General features: G+C 50.4%; 1 protein-coding gene across 6 annotated transcripts in view; it reads right to left on the bottom strand.

Moving 5' to 3' along the window:
• Positions 1–17,982, bottom strand: part of LOC144369006 (uncharacterized) — a 48,997-nt gene that overhangs the window by 6,258 nt on the left and 24,757 nt on the right. For all 6 annotated transcript variants that reach the window (XM_078028038.1, XM_078028039.1, XM_078028040.1 and 3 more), the window contains 7 exons: positions 10,769–10,981; positions 5,740–5,927; positions 4,568–4,773; positions 4,126–4,331; positions 2,938–3,052; positions 1,392–1,507; positions 996–1,226 (listed from right to left, as the gene is read on the bottom strand). In XM_078028038.1, the coding sequence (XP_077884164.1) occupies positions 996–1,226; positions 1,392–1,507; positions 2,938–3,052; positions 4,126–4,331; positions 4,568–4,773; positions 5,740–5,927; positions 10,769–10,810 (1,104 nt within the window). In that variant the 5' untranslated portion in view covers positions 10,811–10,981. The remainder of the gene's footprint in view (positions 1–995; positions 1,227–1,391; positions 1,508–2,937; positions 3,053–4,125; positions 4,332–4,567; positions 4,774–5,739; positions 5,928–10,768; positions 10,982–17,982) is intronic.

Genomic DNA, 17,982 nt, shown 5'->3' with positions numbered 1-17,982 from the left:
CAAGGGCACAATCTTGTTATCCTGCTACCTGAGTGTGGCCTCCATATACCCCCTGGGTTCTTGCAACGTGCTACTAGAACAATCCTGGTACAAATATCTGCCTGTACCTGCCATCTCCCCTCCCCCTGGGGAGCCACATTTCACTCAGGTCAAAGGACCAAACTACCTATGCACAGACACACTCTCATCTCACTGAGATGACAGCAATGGGCCATTGATCTGCGCACCAAGTGTGCTCTGGGATGCAGGCTGCCTTTGTGGGTGGAAGAGGCAGATGCACTGAAAATTTTGGTCCTGACTGCCACTACACAAAACAGACTCAGATACAAGAGTGTGCACTTGAGTGCTTCATAATAGCCTGGAGAGGCCCTGGGCTCTGGAAGCTCGGTGCAGGTCTGGTTCTAATGATGTACTTGACTCAGCACTGGCAGTCACTGAACATGTCTCCTCTGCAGCTGGACACCTGCAGCATTAGCGTGTCTACTGCACATCCATAGAAATTCTGCCAAGAACCCCTATAGTTCTGTATTTACTTACATGCAAAGGCTGATATTCCAAAGCTGTGGCATGACCCCCCAGGTGATCCGACCCCAAATTTCCACACCTAGTCATGCTAAGGAGGTTCTCTTCCCTGCTACCAGGAACACACCCCCTCCTACACATGTGACAAGTCACTGCCAGCTCCTCTGCTCCAACCTCACTCATTGAGAATACCAAGTTCTAGGCACTGCAGCCTGCACCCTGGACATATCTCTGCCTTCATCTGTCCACAGCAGATGCCTTCATCTGTCCGTCTGCACTTCTGGCCTGCCACCCCCACAATACACAGGCCCACTCACCGCTGCAGCTGGGCATGCTGAGGCTCTCCCCCCTCAGGTCAAGCCCTTAAGACTGACCTCTCTCTTCTTAATTTCCCACCACAGCCCCAGGGTTAGCTGTGTCTCCTGCCTTCCACTGTGTGGACACCCAGGAGGCAGCCCTGCTGTCAGGCTTACCGGGATGCGCTTTGTCTCCCTCAGGCTCTGTCCCTCTAGGAGGACGTGGACAAAGCGGCTGTCTTCCACCTGCTCGCTGGAGTGAAGCGGTGAGGAGCTGCTATTGGTGACTTTTCTCATGCACCACTCATTGCTTTGGGTGGCCTGGGGCAATGGTCCTGCAGCCACCGCAGAGCTGCTGCTCACAGCTGCTGGGGTCCTGGATGCCACTGCCACAGAAGGCTCCAAGAACTGTGGGGGATGACAACATCAGCAAAGCCCAGCACCTGCACCCCACCCAGCCTGGCATTGGCTCTGTGGGCATTCTACAACATCCATCCAGAACCTGAGGTTCTTGTCCCCTTGGAGGATGTGGAGTGGCACCAGGAGTAAAGACTGAAGAAGGTGGCTGTTTACCTCCTTTGGCTTGACTTTAAACAACTTGCTGGCAGCTGTTTCCCGAAGAAGAAAGTCATAATCCACTCTGCCATCCAGGGCGTAATATACGTTTCCATCTGCAGGGATCCTCAGCTCTGGAGAGGCAGGGGCAGAGGCGTGGTAGGTGACACTCAAGGAATACACTACCCAACATCCCCCACAACTGAGAGCCTCTGCCAGCTCAGGTCTCACACACAGACCTGAGAGCCCCCGAATCCAGCTACTGTTCCACCAAAGACTCCCCACTGATTCCTCCCTGAGGACCCTCTATGCACAGGAGGTCCCCTACAGGAACACCTTTCAAGGAAATAGCCCCTTGTACCCTAGACCCTCTTAGTTCACGTTGGACCCACCAAAGACAAACAGCTACACTTTGTATCTAGATTGGTCCCCTAAGACTCATGTGTTCAAGGTTTTCTCCACACTGCAGCAATGATCACAGGTGGGTTTGGGGAAAAGCACTTGATGGTGGGTGCCTCCACCTTGCCAGTGGATTCATCCACTCATACAGGGCTACAATAATTGGAGGGGTATGGTTTGGAGGTGTGTTGAGCGTAGGTGGAGGATGTCCACAGCAGGGCTGTGCCATCCAGAGATATATATTTCTCTTGAGTTCCCCACTTCTGCATTTTCTCCTCATGAGTATAATTCTCATTCACATTTTTAATCAATTTATTGTTATACTTCTTGTTCGGCTTGTGTTTCTCCTTATTGTTCTTGTTCTTCTTCATCTTCTCCTCATGCTCTTTCTTAAAGTCATCTTGACCTTCTTATTCATGGTCTCCTCCTTCAACTTATTTTCATTTTTCTACTCCTCCTTCTCCTCCTCCATGTCCTCCTTCTCCTCGTCCTCCTCATGCTTGTCCTCCTCCTCCTCCTCCTCCTCCTCCTCCTCCTCCTCCTCCTCCTCCTCTTTCTTCTTCTTCTTTCTCTCTCTCTCTCTCTCTTCCTCTCCCTCTCTCTCTCTCTCTCTCTCTCTCTCTTTCTCTCTCTCTCTCTCTCTCTCTCTCTCTCTCTCTCTCTCTCTCTCTCTCTCTCTCTCCAAGAAGAGTTTACAAGCTGTGAAGGGTTCTATTCTACCACCCTCTTCTCTCTAGAAATGGCCTCTGGTCCTAAGTGGACTCAGTTTGCAATGAATAGAAAGATTGGAAACCAGAAATGATTCTTCATTGAACTGCTTTTCTCATGTACTCAACTAGGTCAGGAAAGGTCGCCAAAGTAGGCACCCTGTGGTTGTCTGTCTTCTTTGACACAAGACAAAGAAGCCTCTCTTCTTGGCCCCTTGTGGATAATAGCTTTGCAATGCCTCCTCAGGCCAAGGAAAGAACACATGATAGGCAGGTCCACAGCCCCTGGGGAACATGAAGAACCTGCAGATTGATGCCCCATCATTACACTTTGTTTTATGCACAAGTCCTACCATACTCATCCTGGGCACTGAGTCAATGCACACTGTGTTTTGGCTCCCAGTTATCGTGAGCCCACTGTGACTCACTGCTCCCTACCCTCTGATGGTTCCACTTACTCTGATGGTTCGAGAGAATTTGCAGAAGCTCGTAGTTTTCTGGGTCCTCCTGCTGGAGCAAGTGTGCATCTAAGGCCCTGCGGATGATGACTGGAGCCCTGTCCTGGCAGGTCACCTGAGCAGGGTTGGAGAAAGCTCATCAGAGAGGGAATTTGGGAGTAGCTACCCAGAGGACAGTGCTCAAGGACAATCAGAGACAAGTGAGCTCTCAACACAAGGGAACCATCTTGATACCCTGCTACCTGAGGCCTTCATGTGATCATGTGGGGGTCTTCCTATGAGCCTCTAGTCCAATCTTGGTACAAGAGTTTGCTTCAACCTGCTATGCCCTACAGGGACAAGGGAATAAGGACCAAAAGACTTTGTACAGACACACTCTAGTCCCATCAAGATGGGTGGAATGGTCCAGTGCACTTCCATATCCCTGCTCTGGTCTGGGATACAGCTGCATTTTTGTGTGGACCAGGCACAAACCCTAGTTGCTTTGGTCCTGACAGCCAGGGCACAACACACACTAGGACTCTTTAATGATAGGCATGGAAGCTGCTGGGCTCGAGAGTGTCAGTGCTTGCTGGGGTGTCAGGAGTTTCAGACCCAGCAGGTGTAGTGGTTCAACATGGCTCCCCTGGAGGTGGACACCAGAGTCTCATGATGGATACTCCACACCCAGGAAAATTCTGCAGAGAGAGCCGCTAAATATCTATTCACATACATGCAAACTAGGACACTAATGGGCCCCTCCAAGGCCCCCAGTTCTCTGTGACCCACACCTACCCACCCTAATCATTCTACAATGGCTCCCTTCCCTTCAACCAGCAACATATCCCCTCCCACACACAAGAAAATGACTGCCAACTCCTGTGCTTCAACCTCCATGGTTCAATATACTCCTCCTCATTAGCAAGGTCAGTAGAGGATGGCCTGTACCCTCGATATTTCTCTGACCTCCTCTGAACCCAGCACTCACTCTTGCACTTCTGACCTGCACACCCCAAAACACGCAGGCCCACTCGCACCCAGACCTGGCATGCTGCTGCTCTCCCGCCTCTCTCTTGCTCACTTTCTGCTCTCCTTCCTGACCTTCCATAAGCTCCAGTTCAAGAAGACAGGCCTAGTCCAAAGTGTTTGCTGTGGACTCGGTCTTCCCCACTGTGGGCTCCCAGGAGACTCCCCTGCTCGAAGACTCACCAGGATGCTCCTATACTGTGTTGTCCTTTCCTTTTCCAGGTAGACGTGAATGAGGCACCTGCCTCTCATCCGCTTGTTATATTGGGGCCTTGGGGAGGACCGAGTAGAGACCCCTGATGTCCTGGACTCTGGCTCTGCCCCTTCCCTGGGAGAAGGCTCTGGCTCTGGGGTTGGCTGAGGAGCCGTGACAGAAACTGAGCATGTAGCTAGAGGAGAAAAGATGCCAACATGACTGCCTTGCCCTGACCTTCCCACAGACAGACAATACCCCTGCTGCCAGGAAGAACTCAGGCCCTTAGCCCACACAGGACCTCTTTGCAGACTGGGGTCACTTCCTGAATGGACAAAGGCTTGTCCTAATTTCCAGCCCAACACCAGGCATACAGACTCCCTGCAGTGGGACAAGAGTCGGACCTTTCCTCATATACCCTTAGGTACTCACCACAGTCCGCCTGGCTCTCAGGCTTTGCCTGGCTTGATTTGCCATCTTCAATTGCGGCCAGGAGGTGGTGTGCTTGGTGTTCCAGGTTCAAGCCTCCCAGCAGGAGCCACATGGATAGCAGCTGCTGCAGACTCAGAAAGCCTGGAGGCTGATGGGAAGCCTCGGAGTAGAGGTTCACCCAGGTCCCCAGGAAGGAAGGTGAGGCACTGTGGGGAGGAAGGTGTGGAGTCAGCAAAACCCTGGCCTTGCCTTCGCCACGGCCTCCAGAGAAAACCTCTGACCCTACACTGGGGAGAGCAGTCTTTCCTCAGCCTTCCCAAGTCAAATCACCTTGCAGGTCCCTATTCTGGAAACAGGAGCCCACCCTCTTGACCCCAAGCCCATTCCATGTTGAAGTTGGTCCACGGGTCCACCATAGTCACTGAAGAGGACAACGTGCAGTTATTCCCCATGGAGTCAGGGATGCAGTCACATGTAGGATATGTACTCATGGCACCTGCGGTTTGAGGCTGACCCCCATGAAAAGGGACAAAATGGCAGTCATTTGCACCCTATTTTTCAATGAATTATGAAACGTGACTGGAAACGTATCTTCACACAGTGGGTGCTTTCTCCATGTTCATCAGTGAATGAGCCCAAACTGCTGATTCCCACATATCTCTGGGTGTGGGAGCCACCATGTCCAAAGCCCCTGTCCAGCTATGTCCCAGCTAGGATGCTCTGTCCCACTATGGAAATTAACATGTCTTTATTAACCCAAAAGTGCTTTTCCCAAGGCCTGAGTTTTGAGACGCCTCTGGCACAGATCTACATTCTTCACAAAGCCAATATCACACTAGAAAGACCACCTGGCCTCGCTGAGTCCACCTGGGAATGAGCTCAGTGCACACCATTGAGCTGTGGTGCCCAGTGTGTGGGGACTGCTCCACGGACCTCTGTGGATCAGCTGGAGTCAGGATGGTTTCTCTGCCTGAGAGGGGAGTTCACTCCCCTTGCAAGGCTGTGGCAGGCACCTCCAGGACTCGTCCCATTTGGGACTGACATTCCACTATGAGTGTGGTCCTCTATCTCATTAGGTATCACAAACCTTTGGGTCCCTGCGAGGTACATGGCAGCCCCAAGACCCAGGCATGAGGGGGCTACACACTTGGGCTTGGTGGTCTGGTGCTTACCTTGGGAACAAGAGATCCAGCACCTGCTGGGTGGGGATGGAATCCCAGGAGATTAACCCCATGTTGCTGCTGAAATGTAGGTTCCTCCCACAAATGACAGGCAGGAGCTCATTCCTCAGCTGGTCCTGCCTGTAAAGTTCAAGGCTCTGTACCCTGAAGGGCTCCTCCGTGTTCTCATCATTTTCACCCTGGGTTGGGACCAAGAATGTTGGTTTAAAATGGAAACGGTGACAAACAGAAAAATGACTTGTGCCAATACACTAGAGTCAAAGCACAATGGGACAGTTCCCATCAGTACAAACACACACACACACACACACACACACACACACACACACACACACAGTCAGAATAGGAGTCCTGGGCCATTCATCAGGGATCAGACTAGAGGGCCTGCTGGGCTCACCTGCCCTGTGCTACTCACTGTTACTCTTGAGCTCCTCTGCGACAATTGCCAGAGGCTCTGGCGTCTAAGATGAAGCCTCACCCAGTGCATCCACAAAAGGGCTAGTTGGCCCCCCTGAGATTCCTGGGAGCCTGAGGCTCGGCATTGTTTGCAACCACAGGAGAACATCCTTCTCACTCCAGTTTCTCCAACCAAATGAGCTCGGATGGCTTGGTCAGTTAAGTGGGTGCCTGGATACCAGGGTTCCATGTTCTGTTTGATCCATTGTCAAGGCAATGATGTCATTTCCTGTGCCCATACCTGAGCCTCTTTTCACATAAGACCACTTTCAAAAGCCCTATGAGCTGCTGATTTCTCCTCCATGCCTAAACATCTCAGGTGCGCAGGTGTTCACCAACAACTACCCAAACATCCCCACCAACATCTGCCCTGCTTGGTGCCACTAGAGTTCCAGCTTGGAGCCTTCAAAAATGCATTCACAACCAGTCCTTCCCTCTCAGCAGGTTTTGGACCCTGGTCCCATCATTGTGCAACTCATGGTGTGCCCAGTCTTTTCTGGAAAGTAGGGTAGCATCTAATCTCTAGGGTTTATTGTGTCTATTGGCCCATAACACCCTCTATTCTCTCTGAAATCAGAGATGGGACTCACAGGTGGCTAAAGCACAAATGTAGAGATGGGACAATCACAAGAAGGGCAGAGACAAAGAATGCACCCCAACTCAATCAGGCCTGTGTCCCACACAGGGACGTGGCCAATGTCCGTCCCATCGTGGCTGCAGTTTCCTCTCTACACCATGGCAAGTTGGAGGGGACTGAGATGCAGAGGCTGCTCCCCTCTGCCATACAACTTCCCAAGGCTTCTCCTAAGATTTCAAAAGGGCCAAGTGTGTCTAGTGTTGGGGTCTCACAGAGACTCCGAGGTACCACAGCATCCTGCTGCCCAGAACCGGTTCACCCCTCACCTCAAGGGGGCTCAGCCTCTGGATTCATGGGAATTGAAGTGGGTACAGGTGATGGGATATCACCTCCAAGACTGAGTTATGCCAAGTCCATGACCCCTGTCTGCATCCCTGTCTCCAGCACCACTCCCCTCTCTCTCTTTCCTCCCCAGAGCAAACAAATCCATTTAGCAAGTGTGTCCTGTGATAAAGACATGACAGTCACCCATCCTCTCATTGCAAAAACACTGAGGCTCAGCCAACATGGATCCTACCAGGAACACAGGCATAAACTCAGAGTCCGATCCTCCCAGCCGAGCCTCAGTGGAGCCTGGACTCCCAGCCTCTTGAGTCAAGGAAACAGAGGTGCCTAGCCGAGCCACCTTGGATGCAGCCGCACACAAACTGAACTCATCAATGCCCCTTGCTCTCAGTTGTGAGTAAGAGGGGAGGTGGTGTTTCACAACCCTGGACATCAAGTGCAGTCTCCAGGCTTTGGGGTGTGCCCTGGCCTCTCTCTATCTGCCCAGGCCCTCCAACTCACACTGGCCTTTTACCCAACCTCCTCCTAGGGCCAAACTCAATCCTGCCTCTCAATTTCTTCTGCCTTCCCCAACACACTGCTCCGCAAAATGAGCAGGGCTGGCTCTCTGTTATCATGCTGGTGTCAGCAGCAATGCCACCCCACTGACATCATTCTGAGTCCCAACCTAGGCACTCCAGCTGTCCTTGCCACATGTGGCCCTGTTTGGGCTCTGGCTCTTGCTCTTTTCTTTCATGTGCATGTGTTTTGAAGTTTTGAGTTTCTCCCACTGCAGAACTACAGCTGTGGCAGGGTAGAGCTCATGAAGGTGACATTCTGAGCCACATCCAATCCCATCAGGACTGTTAACTGGGGTGACTGCTGGAACACAGTGATGAGTGAACACATGGGAGGTGGTTGGACCCACCTTGCCTCTGAGTGGTTTCCTTTCAGGACAGGAATGTAGGGATGGGAGCCCCTGGCGTGGGATGCTTCGCACAAGGCGTGACCACGGGCTCTTTCCTGGCAAAAACTGGCTCCACTCAGCATGGAGAGCACTGTCATTCCTGGTGGCTAACAACAGCCCTGGACCCAAGAAAGGAACCCACACTCAAGATTAACGTCTGAGTGTGCGTGTCCTCGAGGAAATGAGGTCTCCTGATCCCAGGTGCAAAGGGGTAAGTCCTCTAACTCCAGGGGCCATGAAGGGACATCTGAGTTTCCCTTGTTCTTCTTTCCCTCTCTGAACCCATGGTGTCCTCACACTAACCACAGTTAGGACCCTGGCCTCATTCCCCAGTTGGGATCATTAGGCTCCATAAAGGACAGTCTCTAAGATGCTCAGTAAACCACCACCCTCTGCACAACCCATAACCCTATTCACCCAAGAGGCAAGAGGATTTCTATTCAGGAAAACCAGGAAAGGGAGAGCCTTTCTCAAGGACACAAGGACATTAGTGAGTGAGGGAGTGATTAATGGATGGAGAACTATTTCCACCACCAACTTCCAGGGGCATATATGGCCCTTTGGGCACAGGTACGGACCCTTTTTTTCCAATCAACTTTTTCAGAGAAGTGAGGCTGCCTTCTAGTTGGCACCTCCACACTAAGGGGGTCTCCTACTTCTTCCACATGTACATATTGCAACGGGCCTCCCACTGTGCATCTGAGAACACTCTGTGGGCATCTGTAGCCTTTCAAGACCCCAGAAACCATGCGGGCACCCCAGCACCAGCAGAGCATTTGTGCACATCACAACAATCACCCCGGGTGAGAACTCTCCATTCCACTCTGTACTAGGCCCTGCCATCTGTACTGATCAGTCCAACCCCTCTCCTTCCTGTTTCTTGATTATACTACCATGGTTCCCACACATGGATGCCAGGGTGCTTGTGCCCCCCCCCCAACAATTTGAGTTCCAGGAACAGTGGAATGTGTTTGGGAACTTCTGGATGACGGGAAGTCCCACCCTCCAGGGTTTCATCTTCAATGTAATGAGTGCAGAGGGAGCCAGGAGGGCTCTGTCAGGTAGAGAGAGGTGGGAGCTGATGGAGCCTCAACTAAGTGCCCAGGACTCTGGGTTCAGAGCTGGTGTTATGTGGAATTGTTGAGAGAAGTGAAGAAAACCCAGCTCACTGTACGCAGAGACAGCAGATGCCCTCACGTGGTCAGGCTGCTGTGCTAATCAGAGCCCCAAGATGTTCCACAGGTGTGGAGGTGGGGAACCCACGTGCCAGCCCAGGCTGTTCCTGAGCACCTCTACCTGGATTCGAAAAACGTGACTCTGCATCAGAGTCCTCACATCAATGTATCCCGGCCCCCCACCCCAAAAGTTCTCTCAGAGACAGTGAGGTTCCACTGCTCTGGACTTGCCCTTTTCTCTGGGATTCTGGGGGACCATTAATTAGGAGGTCACAACAATTCTCAGCACACAGGCTGAGCCTACTGAGATCCCAGGAGTATCCAGGCATTGCTTCTATTTATAGTCCATCATGTCCCACGACACTGTGGACACGTATTGCACTCACCTAAAGAAACCACCAGGCCCAGGGCCTTTGTGCCACTGGCCTGCAGACACCTGGAGGAAAAGGCAACCTATAGGCTGCGTGGAACCAAAGACCCTAGATCCTGGGATCTGAGCTGGACACACAGCTCATGTGCACACAGTCACCACTGTCACTGAGAGTGCAATTGAAACACCCGCAGAGTTAGCAGTGGACCTGATATGCCCACGAGTGGGGGTGAACTGCATCCCTTGAAAATGATCGTGTCCAGAGAAAGGCAAATTTTGTAGGATTTCACTTATCTCAGATTCTCAATTATCAGGTTCATAAAAAGATAAAGTACAATGTTCTTTTCCTGGGCCTCAAGGGCACTAGAATTCCGCATTGATGGCAAGAGTATGTCCACGTGAGTTCTGGAGATGCATGGTGGTGACGCCTATACACCAACATGAACATGCTTAATGCCACTCAACTGTGTCCTCCAAAATGGTTGAATTACAAAACGGATGTTTGGTGTCAATTACCACAATGTAAATCCTTGGGAGACTGCTGATTGACTTATCTTAGCGTAAGTCAATGAATAAAGGTCCTCAGGTGTCAAGCTACAAAATGTGGGATGAGCATGGATGAGGATGGGCGGGAATATCCTCCCCCTCTAACACAATTAGGGAAGGATGTGCTGCCCTCAAGTGGCTGGGGGGCCTGGGATCCTGCCACAGAGGGGGATTCCAAACCTCACATCCCCTGACCCAGGCCAGAAGACCAGGTAGAGTCCAAGGACCCTGGGGCGGCCCAATGGCAATAAAGGTCAAAAGGAACTGGGATCTACCTGGACCCTCAATCCCCTACTCTGAGCAGGGCTGCATGACGAGGCCAGAGGCCATCCACAGCAATCTGCCTTTACAGAAAAACAGGGACTCCAGGCTGCCTCTGGCTCACTGACTCAGGGTGGTGTTTTCATAAAGCAAGACCACTTCCTCACATTTGACCAGCAGCTCATGCGCTGACAGCACAATGGCTGGCTTGACTCAGGCCCTGAGAAATGAAATAGAAAATTCATAGCAAACCCTTCTTTATCTCTTCCACATCATCAGGGGGTGTGATTCATTTCCATCAACAAAGATGTCTGAAATGATGTCTAAACATGCTGGGGACTCACCTCCGTGTGGAACTTTTCAGGATAAAGGGGATCAAATCTCATGAAGCAACTCTTCTCTCCTCTAGCCCATGGGCAATGCAAGGAACCTGCATGTTACCAGAGGCTCACTCTCTCTTCTCATGTCTTCTGGAAAGGATTCAGGAATGCTTCCTTCAAGGTGAAGCAGAAGCCTGCATTCCCAGCTGCACAGAAGTGTTTGAGGGCAGTGTCTCCCTTAAAACCCAAGAAGAAAAACAGGTCATTAAACAGGCACATGGATTAGAGTACATGATCAATGATCCCTCCTCCCTGAAGCCTTCCACATGCCCACCTTCCACATTCACAGAGAAATGCTTGGCCATTCTCAAGACCAGGAGACCATGATGCTCATCACCAGGGAGTCAATAGGAACATGAACAGAGCAGCATGGATTGCAGAAGGTGGCACACCAAGGATCTGCAGCACAGCTGCTAGAACACCAGAGCTTAACTTCAGTATTGACTTTCTGCCACCTGCCAAGTACGATGTTAATGTCAAGCACAACATGCAGATATGCAAGTAGTGGGTGACACGGTGCATCCATTCACAGAAGTGGGCAACATCTTCATTGGAACAAGGAAGTATCTTATCCTTACTCATCAAAATCATCACAAAGAATAAAATGGATGCAAGACTTCTCATTTCACTATCATGTAGCTGTTGGAATTCCCTATTAAATAATACCTCCTCCAAAATAAAAAATATCTCAGACATGTGTCAACTATTCGATGGATGACATTTTAAAAACTAGGCCTTTACTTCATATTTATGTATGCTATAGCCCTGCCTAAGGCTCTTTGAGAAAGGAGCACATAGAATTGGATCTTTGCAAATCTCACATTTGCCGATAAATATTACCGACAATGTCAGGCATGGCGAAGTGAAAAGTGGGACTTTGGATACTCAAAGAATGCTATGTTGTGAGATTGGTGTCTCTGACTCATAGACAGCATGTGGTTTCTATGAAAGCTGGTGAGGGAGCAGGAGTAACGAAGCTCATGGAACAGGTGACCTCAGGGAATACTGACAGATAGGCCAAACTGGAGAACATGTTCCAGCTAACATTGGTATTTGGGCTCCTGAGCCCAGTCCTGTTTTAAAAAAAGTTGCAGACAGGCAGTGTTCATGGACAAAATGTCTACCATGTAAAAGTGGGTAATTGAAATGTCATCTAGGTACACATCTGATAGAATGGTCTGCCAACCTATGAATTTCATTCTAACAAATAAAAAGAAAAACACAGACATGAGACATAAAGATAAAACCTTGTCTTCACCAGGATGCCTAAAAATAAGTTTTATTTGCCTCATGCAAATAGCTTTCAATAGAACTTCTGATTTCTGAATGAACCCATTCAATTTTATAATGCACAGATCATAAGGTTTTCTTTACAGAATATTCTCTTCTTCTTCTTCTTAAAGCCTCACATAGACAATGTCTCACAGGACATAGGAGGGGAATGACCCAAAGGATGAGAGAATGGCTGGAACCGTTCTCAAATGTGCCCATGTAGCCTAAAGTTTGAAGGCACCTAATTGTACTCTAAAACAATGATGAACCTATTTGATCCATTAATTAATAAATAGCACCGCTTTACCACTTGAACCAAATCACAGAAAAATGGAAACAGATGATCGAATTCCTCTTCTCCCATCACTTCCTGGCCCAGACTCTCCCCAGAGGTGACTCTGGTCATCTGTCTATTAGGGAGTCACCCGTGGTCCCTTATCTCTCAGAAAAGAAAATCACCTCAGCTACTGTCCCTAAAGCCAAGTGATGGCTGCGGTTTCCACACTGTGTGGATCTGGAGAGATGCACAGTGCCGCTGGACCAGCCTATGTTCAGGGCTGTGTCTGTGTCCCACAGCTGAAACATGTGGTCCAGGGTCTTCTTTCCACCCACAGGTCCTAAGAACTTGCAGACAGCACGTGCCTCCTTATTCACTGTGGCCACAGACTTCCTGCCAATGGCCATTGCATTGTACATGTCTTATAATTTAACACGGCATTGAAATGAACTTCCTTCTGGGAGCTTCCCAGGGCACGTCCCAAGACCTGAATTTCTGTGTTGTGGGGAGCATAGCATTCGTGCATTTTTTAAGTTTCATGGATAATGTTAAATGTGCCTCCAAAGTGTATGAAAAAAGCTTATCTTCCTATCCCCTCCCAGCACATATTATCAACATCCTTAATTTTGGTAAAAAATAAATAAATAAAACACATCATTTGAGCCTGTGTTCATCTTCTTGCCAGCTGTGTTCCAGTGACCTCCTCCCATGCATAGTGCTCATCTGTGTTTCTCCTCGTGCCTCCTGTTATACTGGGTTGCCATTTCCTCCCAATCAGTCCCTCTGTTTTGACAATGTTTGGGCCATATTTCGTTGGAGAGTAGTTTCTAACGTGGATGGTCAATTGAACCATCTTGACAGCTTTGGGTTTTGAGGATTGAAGCCAACCCTCCCCATTTCTAGGCCACAGCCTCTTCTCCTAGATTTCTACCAGTATTCCAGTAAATATTTCATTTAATTTGGTTGGTCTCTGTGTCTGGGTTCAAGACTTAGGTCCTGCACTTGCTAGCAGGGACATTGTGCTTTCTGGCTTGTTGTGTTGGCTTCTTGGGGACACTGTGAGGATCAGGTAGGCAAGGCAGGTAGAGTGGCTGGCCTAGAGCATGGCCCAGAGGGAGCGTTTGATCAACATTATTTGTAAAATGACAGCTGTCAATTATCACAACCAACATGAAAGGCCATCCTAATAATCATCATTATTAAAATATTGGTCACAATAATGTTTTCTACTTCTATGGTACAACTGTATTATACTCTCCATGAGTGAGGTCACAGGCCATGTGTCATTGTGTGCCTGCTTCTGTCACTTAGCCTGGAGGCCCCTGGCATAGTTTGCGCTTCAGGACTGGAAGCTCTTTTACGATACAGTTTTCAAGTGGCCATTGGTCGCCTGATGGTTCTCCATGGGGTCATCTGAGCCTGGCTTGCATCTGGCTCCTGCAAGCAACATCCTGTTTTGCTAGAAACTCCATCGAAAGAGGCTTGGAACTCCTGCTCTCTTGTTCATCTCTGAAGTTCTGCCATTTCTTCTAAGATGGCTCCATCTCCAAACCCCCTCCCCTGCTCCAGGGCTTTGAAGCGGTTTCTTTGGAAGCTTCTGCACAGGGTTAAGGACAAGCCATTCCTCACATGCTCCTTCAACAGGAGGAAGAGAGGGACCAGAGGGGCCATAGGGAGCAACCTCCTGCTCTGTTCCAGGCAGCCACTTCCAGGCTGGGTCTGCAGCCTGGGGCTCTCAGGACGGCTCTGGCTAAGGGGGAAGCCCTACCCAAGCCTGGGTCACAGCCTCCCATGCCCCAGGGCAGCTGGTGAGCACTGGTGGAGGGTGGAGGGGAAGGCTTGCACCCCAGGAGTCGGGTCTGGACAGCATTCAGGTGGGAAGAGACCACTGGTCACCAAGGGGATGTGAAGCAGGGGGTGACCCAGGGCAGCCATGAGATCTCCTCTAAAGAACACTGTGGTCCCAGCAGTACAAAGGGACTGAGTGACATTATTACTCTTCCCTGTTTTAAGGACAGAGGTGTGGAAGGGATTCCTGAGAGTCACAGAAAACGTGGCTCACAGGTTTCATTTTGCCATCTAGGAGTGACTTTGGCCGCACTGGTGGCAATTCCCCGGACCTTTGATGAGCCCCCTGGCATCCTCCCAGTGAGTCCTCCCAGGCCCAGTCTCAGGGGCAGACAGCTGCTCTGACTGCTCTCCCTGGACCTGAGGATCACATGGGGTTTTGAAATTCTTTTTGTTGCCGCACTGGGCATTGAGCCCAGGGCCTTGCACATGCTAGGCAAGTGCTCTACCGCGGAGCTCACCCAGCCCTGAGGGTGACAGGTTTGGAGAGCATTTGCTACCTGAGTCTTGGTGAGGTGAATCCTCATAGCCCTGAAGTCAGCACGTTTCTCTACCAGCTGCGTTTGCAGGGTTAAGATCTTAGCTTGAGTTTTGATTTCCCTTATTTCTTCACTTCTCTCTCTCTCTCTCTTTTGGTACCAGGGGTTGAACCAAGGGGTGCTTTACCACTGAGCCACATCCCCAGCCCTTTTTAAAATACTTCATTACAGAGTCTCACTGAGTTGCTCAGAGCCTCACTAAATGGCTAAGGTTGGCTTCAAACATGTCATCCTCCAGCCTCAGCCTCCAGAGTTGCTGGGATTACAGGCATGCACCACTGCCCCCCAGCTCTGCACTATTCTTAATCAGAGAACATGTGGGGCTATGTTTACTAGTTATGAATTGAGTTGCCCTCCAGAGAAAAGGAAAAGTAACAAAGCACTGCTGTGTGGGCAAATCATTAATGACCCCAGGACAGGGTCAGCTTTCTCGCAAGGAAACCCCACTGCGAAAAAGGAGCCCCTTGGCCAACGCAGTGGTGCACTCCTGGAATCCCTGCACCTCAGGAGGCTGAGGCAGGAGGATCAAAAATTTCAAAATCAGCCTTAGCAATGGCAAGGCACTAAGCAAATCAGTGAGACCCTGACCCTAAATCAAATTCAAAATTGGGCGGGGGATGGGCTTCAGTGGTCAAGCATCCCTGAGATCAATCACCGGTACCACCCCCCACCCCCCACCCCCCATGAAATAAAAGAGCCTCTGCTAAGGACTTCCATGTTGGCTGAGGCAGCTGCCTGCAGTGGGTGTCCTGCAGAATGCAGTCAATCTCCCCAGGCCTGGGCTGTGGGTAGGGGTTGGCCCGGAGACCAGGGGTTAGCCCCCAGCTAATGATCACTTGGTATTGTGGTTTGGATTTCAAATGTCCCCATTGCCCATGTGCTAAAGGCTTGGTCACCAGCCTGTGGCCCTTGGGACATAATGGAAACTTTAGTAGGTGGGGCCTCCTGGAAGGAATGAGATCATTAGGGGTGTGACCTTGAGGGGGATATTGGGACCCAGCCCAGTCCTACCCACCCTCTTCCCAGTTACCCAGAGATGATCAGCCTCCTCTGTCATGTGCTCCAGCTGCCAGGATGTCCTACTGTGCTGCCACAGGCCCAAAGCAACAGGGCTAAGGTGCCATGGACTGAGACCTATGCAGCCATGAGCCAAAAGAAATCCTGTTTCCTTTTAAGGGGATTCTCTCAGATGCTTTGTCACAGCAACAGAAAGCTGACAGCACCCTTAGTCTGTGCCCGTGCTTTATAGATAGGGATGCTGAGAGCCCACAGGAAGCCGAGCAGCCTCAGGTCACATGGTACTGTAAAAACAACTATTATCCATTCATTCACTGACTACATGGCAGGAGCTGGACTCCAGATCTCAGTGTTTGAAAAAGTTGTGTTTCCTTCCTGCCCCTTAGTCCCTCGCTCTCTCTTTTTGTATGAATCCAAGAAGGACCTTCAGGAGATTGCAATGCCACCCAGTCATCGTAGCCAACTTTGTACTTGAACGTGAAGTTCATGGGATGTTTCTGCTTCACATTGTGTTAGTCACTAGTCATCAGAGAGCTCTGTGCTTTCACCTACAGAGTGCCACCCCACTTCCCTGCTGCAAGGGCTCTTCCTGCCAGGTCACCTGCTGGATGGAGGGCACTGCCCAGTGCCCTAGATCTCTCCTGAATGTCCTGTGACCAACCCACTGCAGGCCAGGCAGACATCCACGAAAAAAAACAGCGAGAGGGTCTGGCGCCCCCTGCAGAAAGCACCCCGTCCAGGTACTGTTATATAGATGCCCACAGAACATTCCCCAAACCTGCAGCAGCTTGGACTTCATCCAAATGCAACCACAGGCCGAGCACAGTGCCACCCACCTGTGCTAGAGTGACTCAGGAGGTTGAGGCAGGAGGATTGTGGGTTTGAGGCCAGGTTTAGCAACTTATTGAGGCACTGTCTTAAGATAAAGAATTAAAAGGGCTGAGGATGTAGCTCAGTGGCAGAGCCCCTGGTCCAATCCCCAGTACCAAGAGGAGGTGGAGATACCAGAGATGGGAACTTCTGAGTTGGGTCAATGGTAACTCCAAGTCCAATGAGACTGAATGCACAGGGGAAGCTTTAACCCGCAAAAGAAAAGGAGGCAGGGAGCTTCAGCTCCAGGTAAAGGACTAGGAATTGAACCCGGGTGCCTTACCACTGAGCACACCCCAATCCTTTTTATTCTTGTTTTGAGAAGGGGTCTTGCTACGTTGCTGAGGGTCTCACTAAATCACCAAGGTTGACCTCAAGTGATCCTCCTGCCTCAGCCTCCTGAGACTCTCTGGGATTACAGGCATGCACCACCATGCCCAGCAGGAAAGGAACTTTTATCAGTGCAGCCACACGGGAAAGGCAGGGGACCCACATCTTAGCCTGTCTTCAGGGGGTGACAATGACTTGGAGCTTTTATAGAGAGGGGAATGAGGGCAAGGGCTTGGGCTTTGCACAGCTGCCAAAGCAGGTGGTCCTGACCAGTTGAGGTCTGTCCATCTTCCCAGGATTGGCCAGGTGGTGCCTTGTCAGGAGAGCTGTGTCACCTGCTTTGGCTCTCAGATGCACATCAATCAGACCTTGTTCCTGGGACATGAAACAGACTGCATGGGGGCGGGGGTCTGGATTCTGAATTAAGAGCAACTTCCTTCTGCTGAAAATAGAGACAGGCTGCAACCCCATGCCCACCTCAGGAGCCAGAAAAGCTAAGATGGGTCCCGCCCTTCCTCAGGCCTGAACACAGGCCATAGGCCTAGGCATTTTCTGTGCTTTTCCCATTTTTGCTTTTCTTCAGGCCAAGGAAATTCACGTATGTAGATCACTTGGGTTTTGTTTCTATAAACTGTAACCACTTCTGTGGGTCAGGGGCTTCTTCCAAGCCTTCTGGCTGCTTCTCCCCAGTTTGATCAAAGTTCTTTATTTTTTCCTTTTTCTTTCTTTCTTTCTTTCTTTCTTTTTTTTTCTTTTTTTTTTTTTTTTTTTTTTTTTGCCTGTTCCTTGTGCTGGTGGGCACTGATGCAGCCAGCAGGGTCCAGTAACAAATCCAAGGTGACTCAGGCAAAGGGGATGGATGGGCCATATATTGAGGCAGAGATACTGCCCTTCTAATTCTGCCTTTAGCATCCATTGGATGTCTGCGGGTAGACGTGGAGGGCTGGAGTCCTCCTTACAAACTCCCCAAGACTCAAGTCAGAAAACACTGAAAGCCCTGTCGCCCTCAGGGACAGGGCCCCAGA

The sequence above is a fragment of the Ictidomys tridecemlineatus genome, chromosome 12 (genome assembly GCF_052094955.1).
Source record: "Ictidomys tridecemlineatus isolate mIctTri1 chromosome 12, mIctTri1.hap1, whole genome shotgun sequence".
Taxonomy (NCBI): domain Eukaryota; kingdom Metazoa; phylum Chordata; class Mammalia; order Rodentia; family Sciuridae; genus Ictidomys; species Ictidomys tridecemlineatus.
Note: the sequence above shows the minus strand (reverse complement) of the source record. Positions and strands in the feature narration are given on the sequence as shown.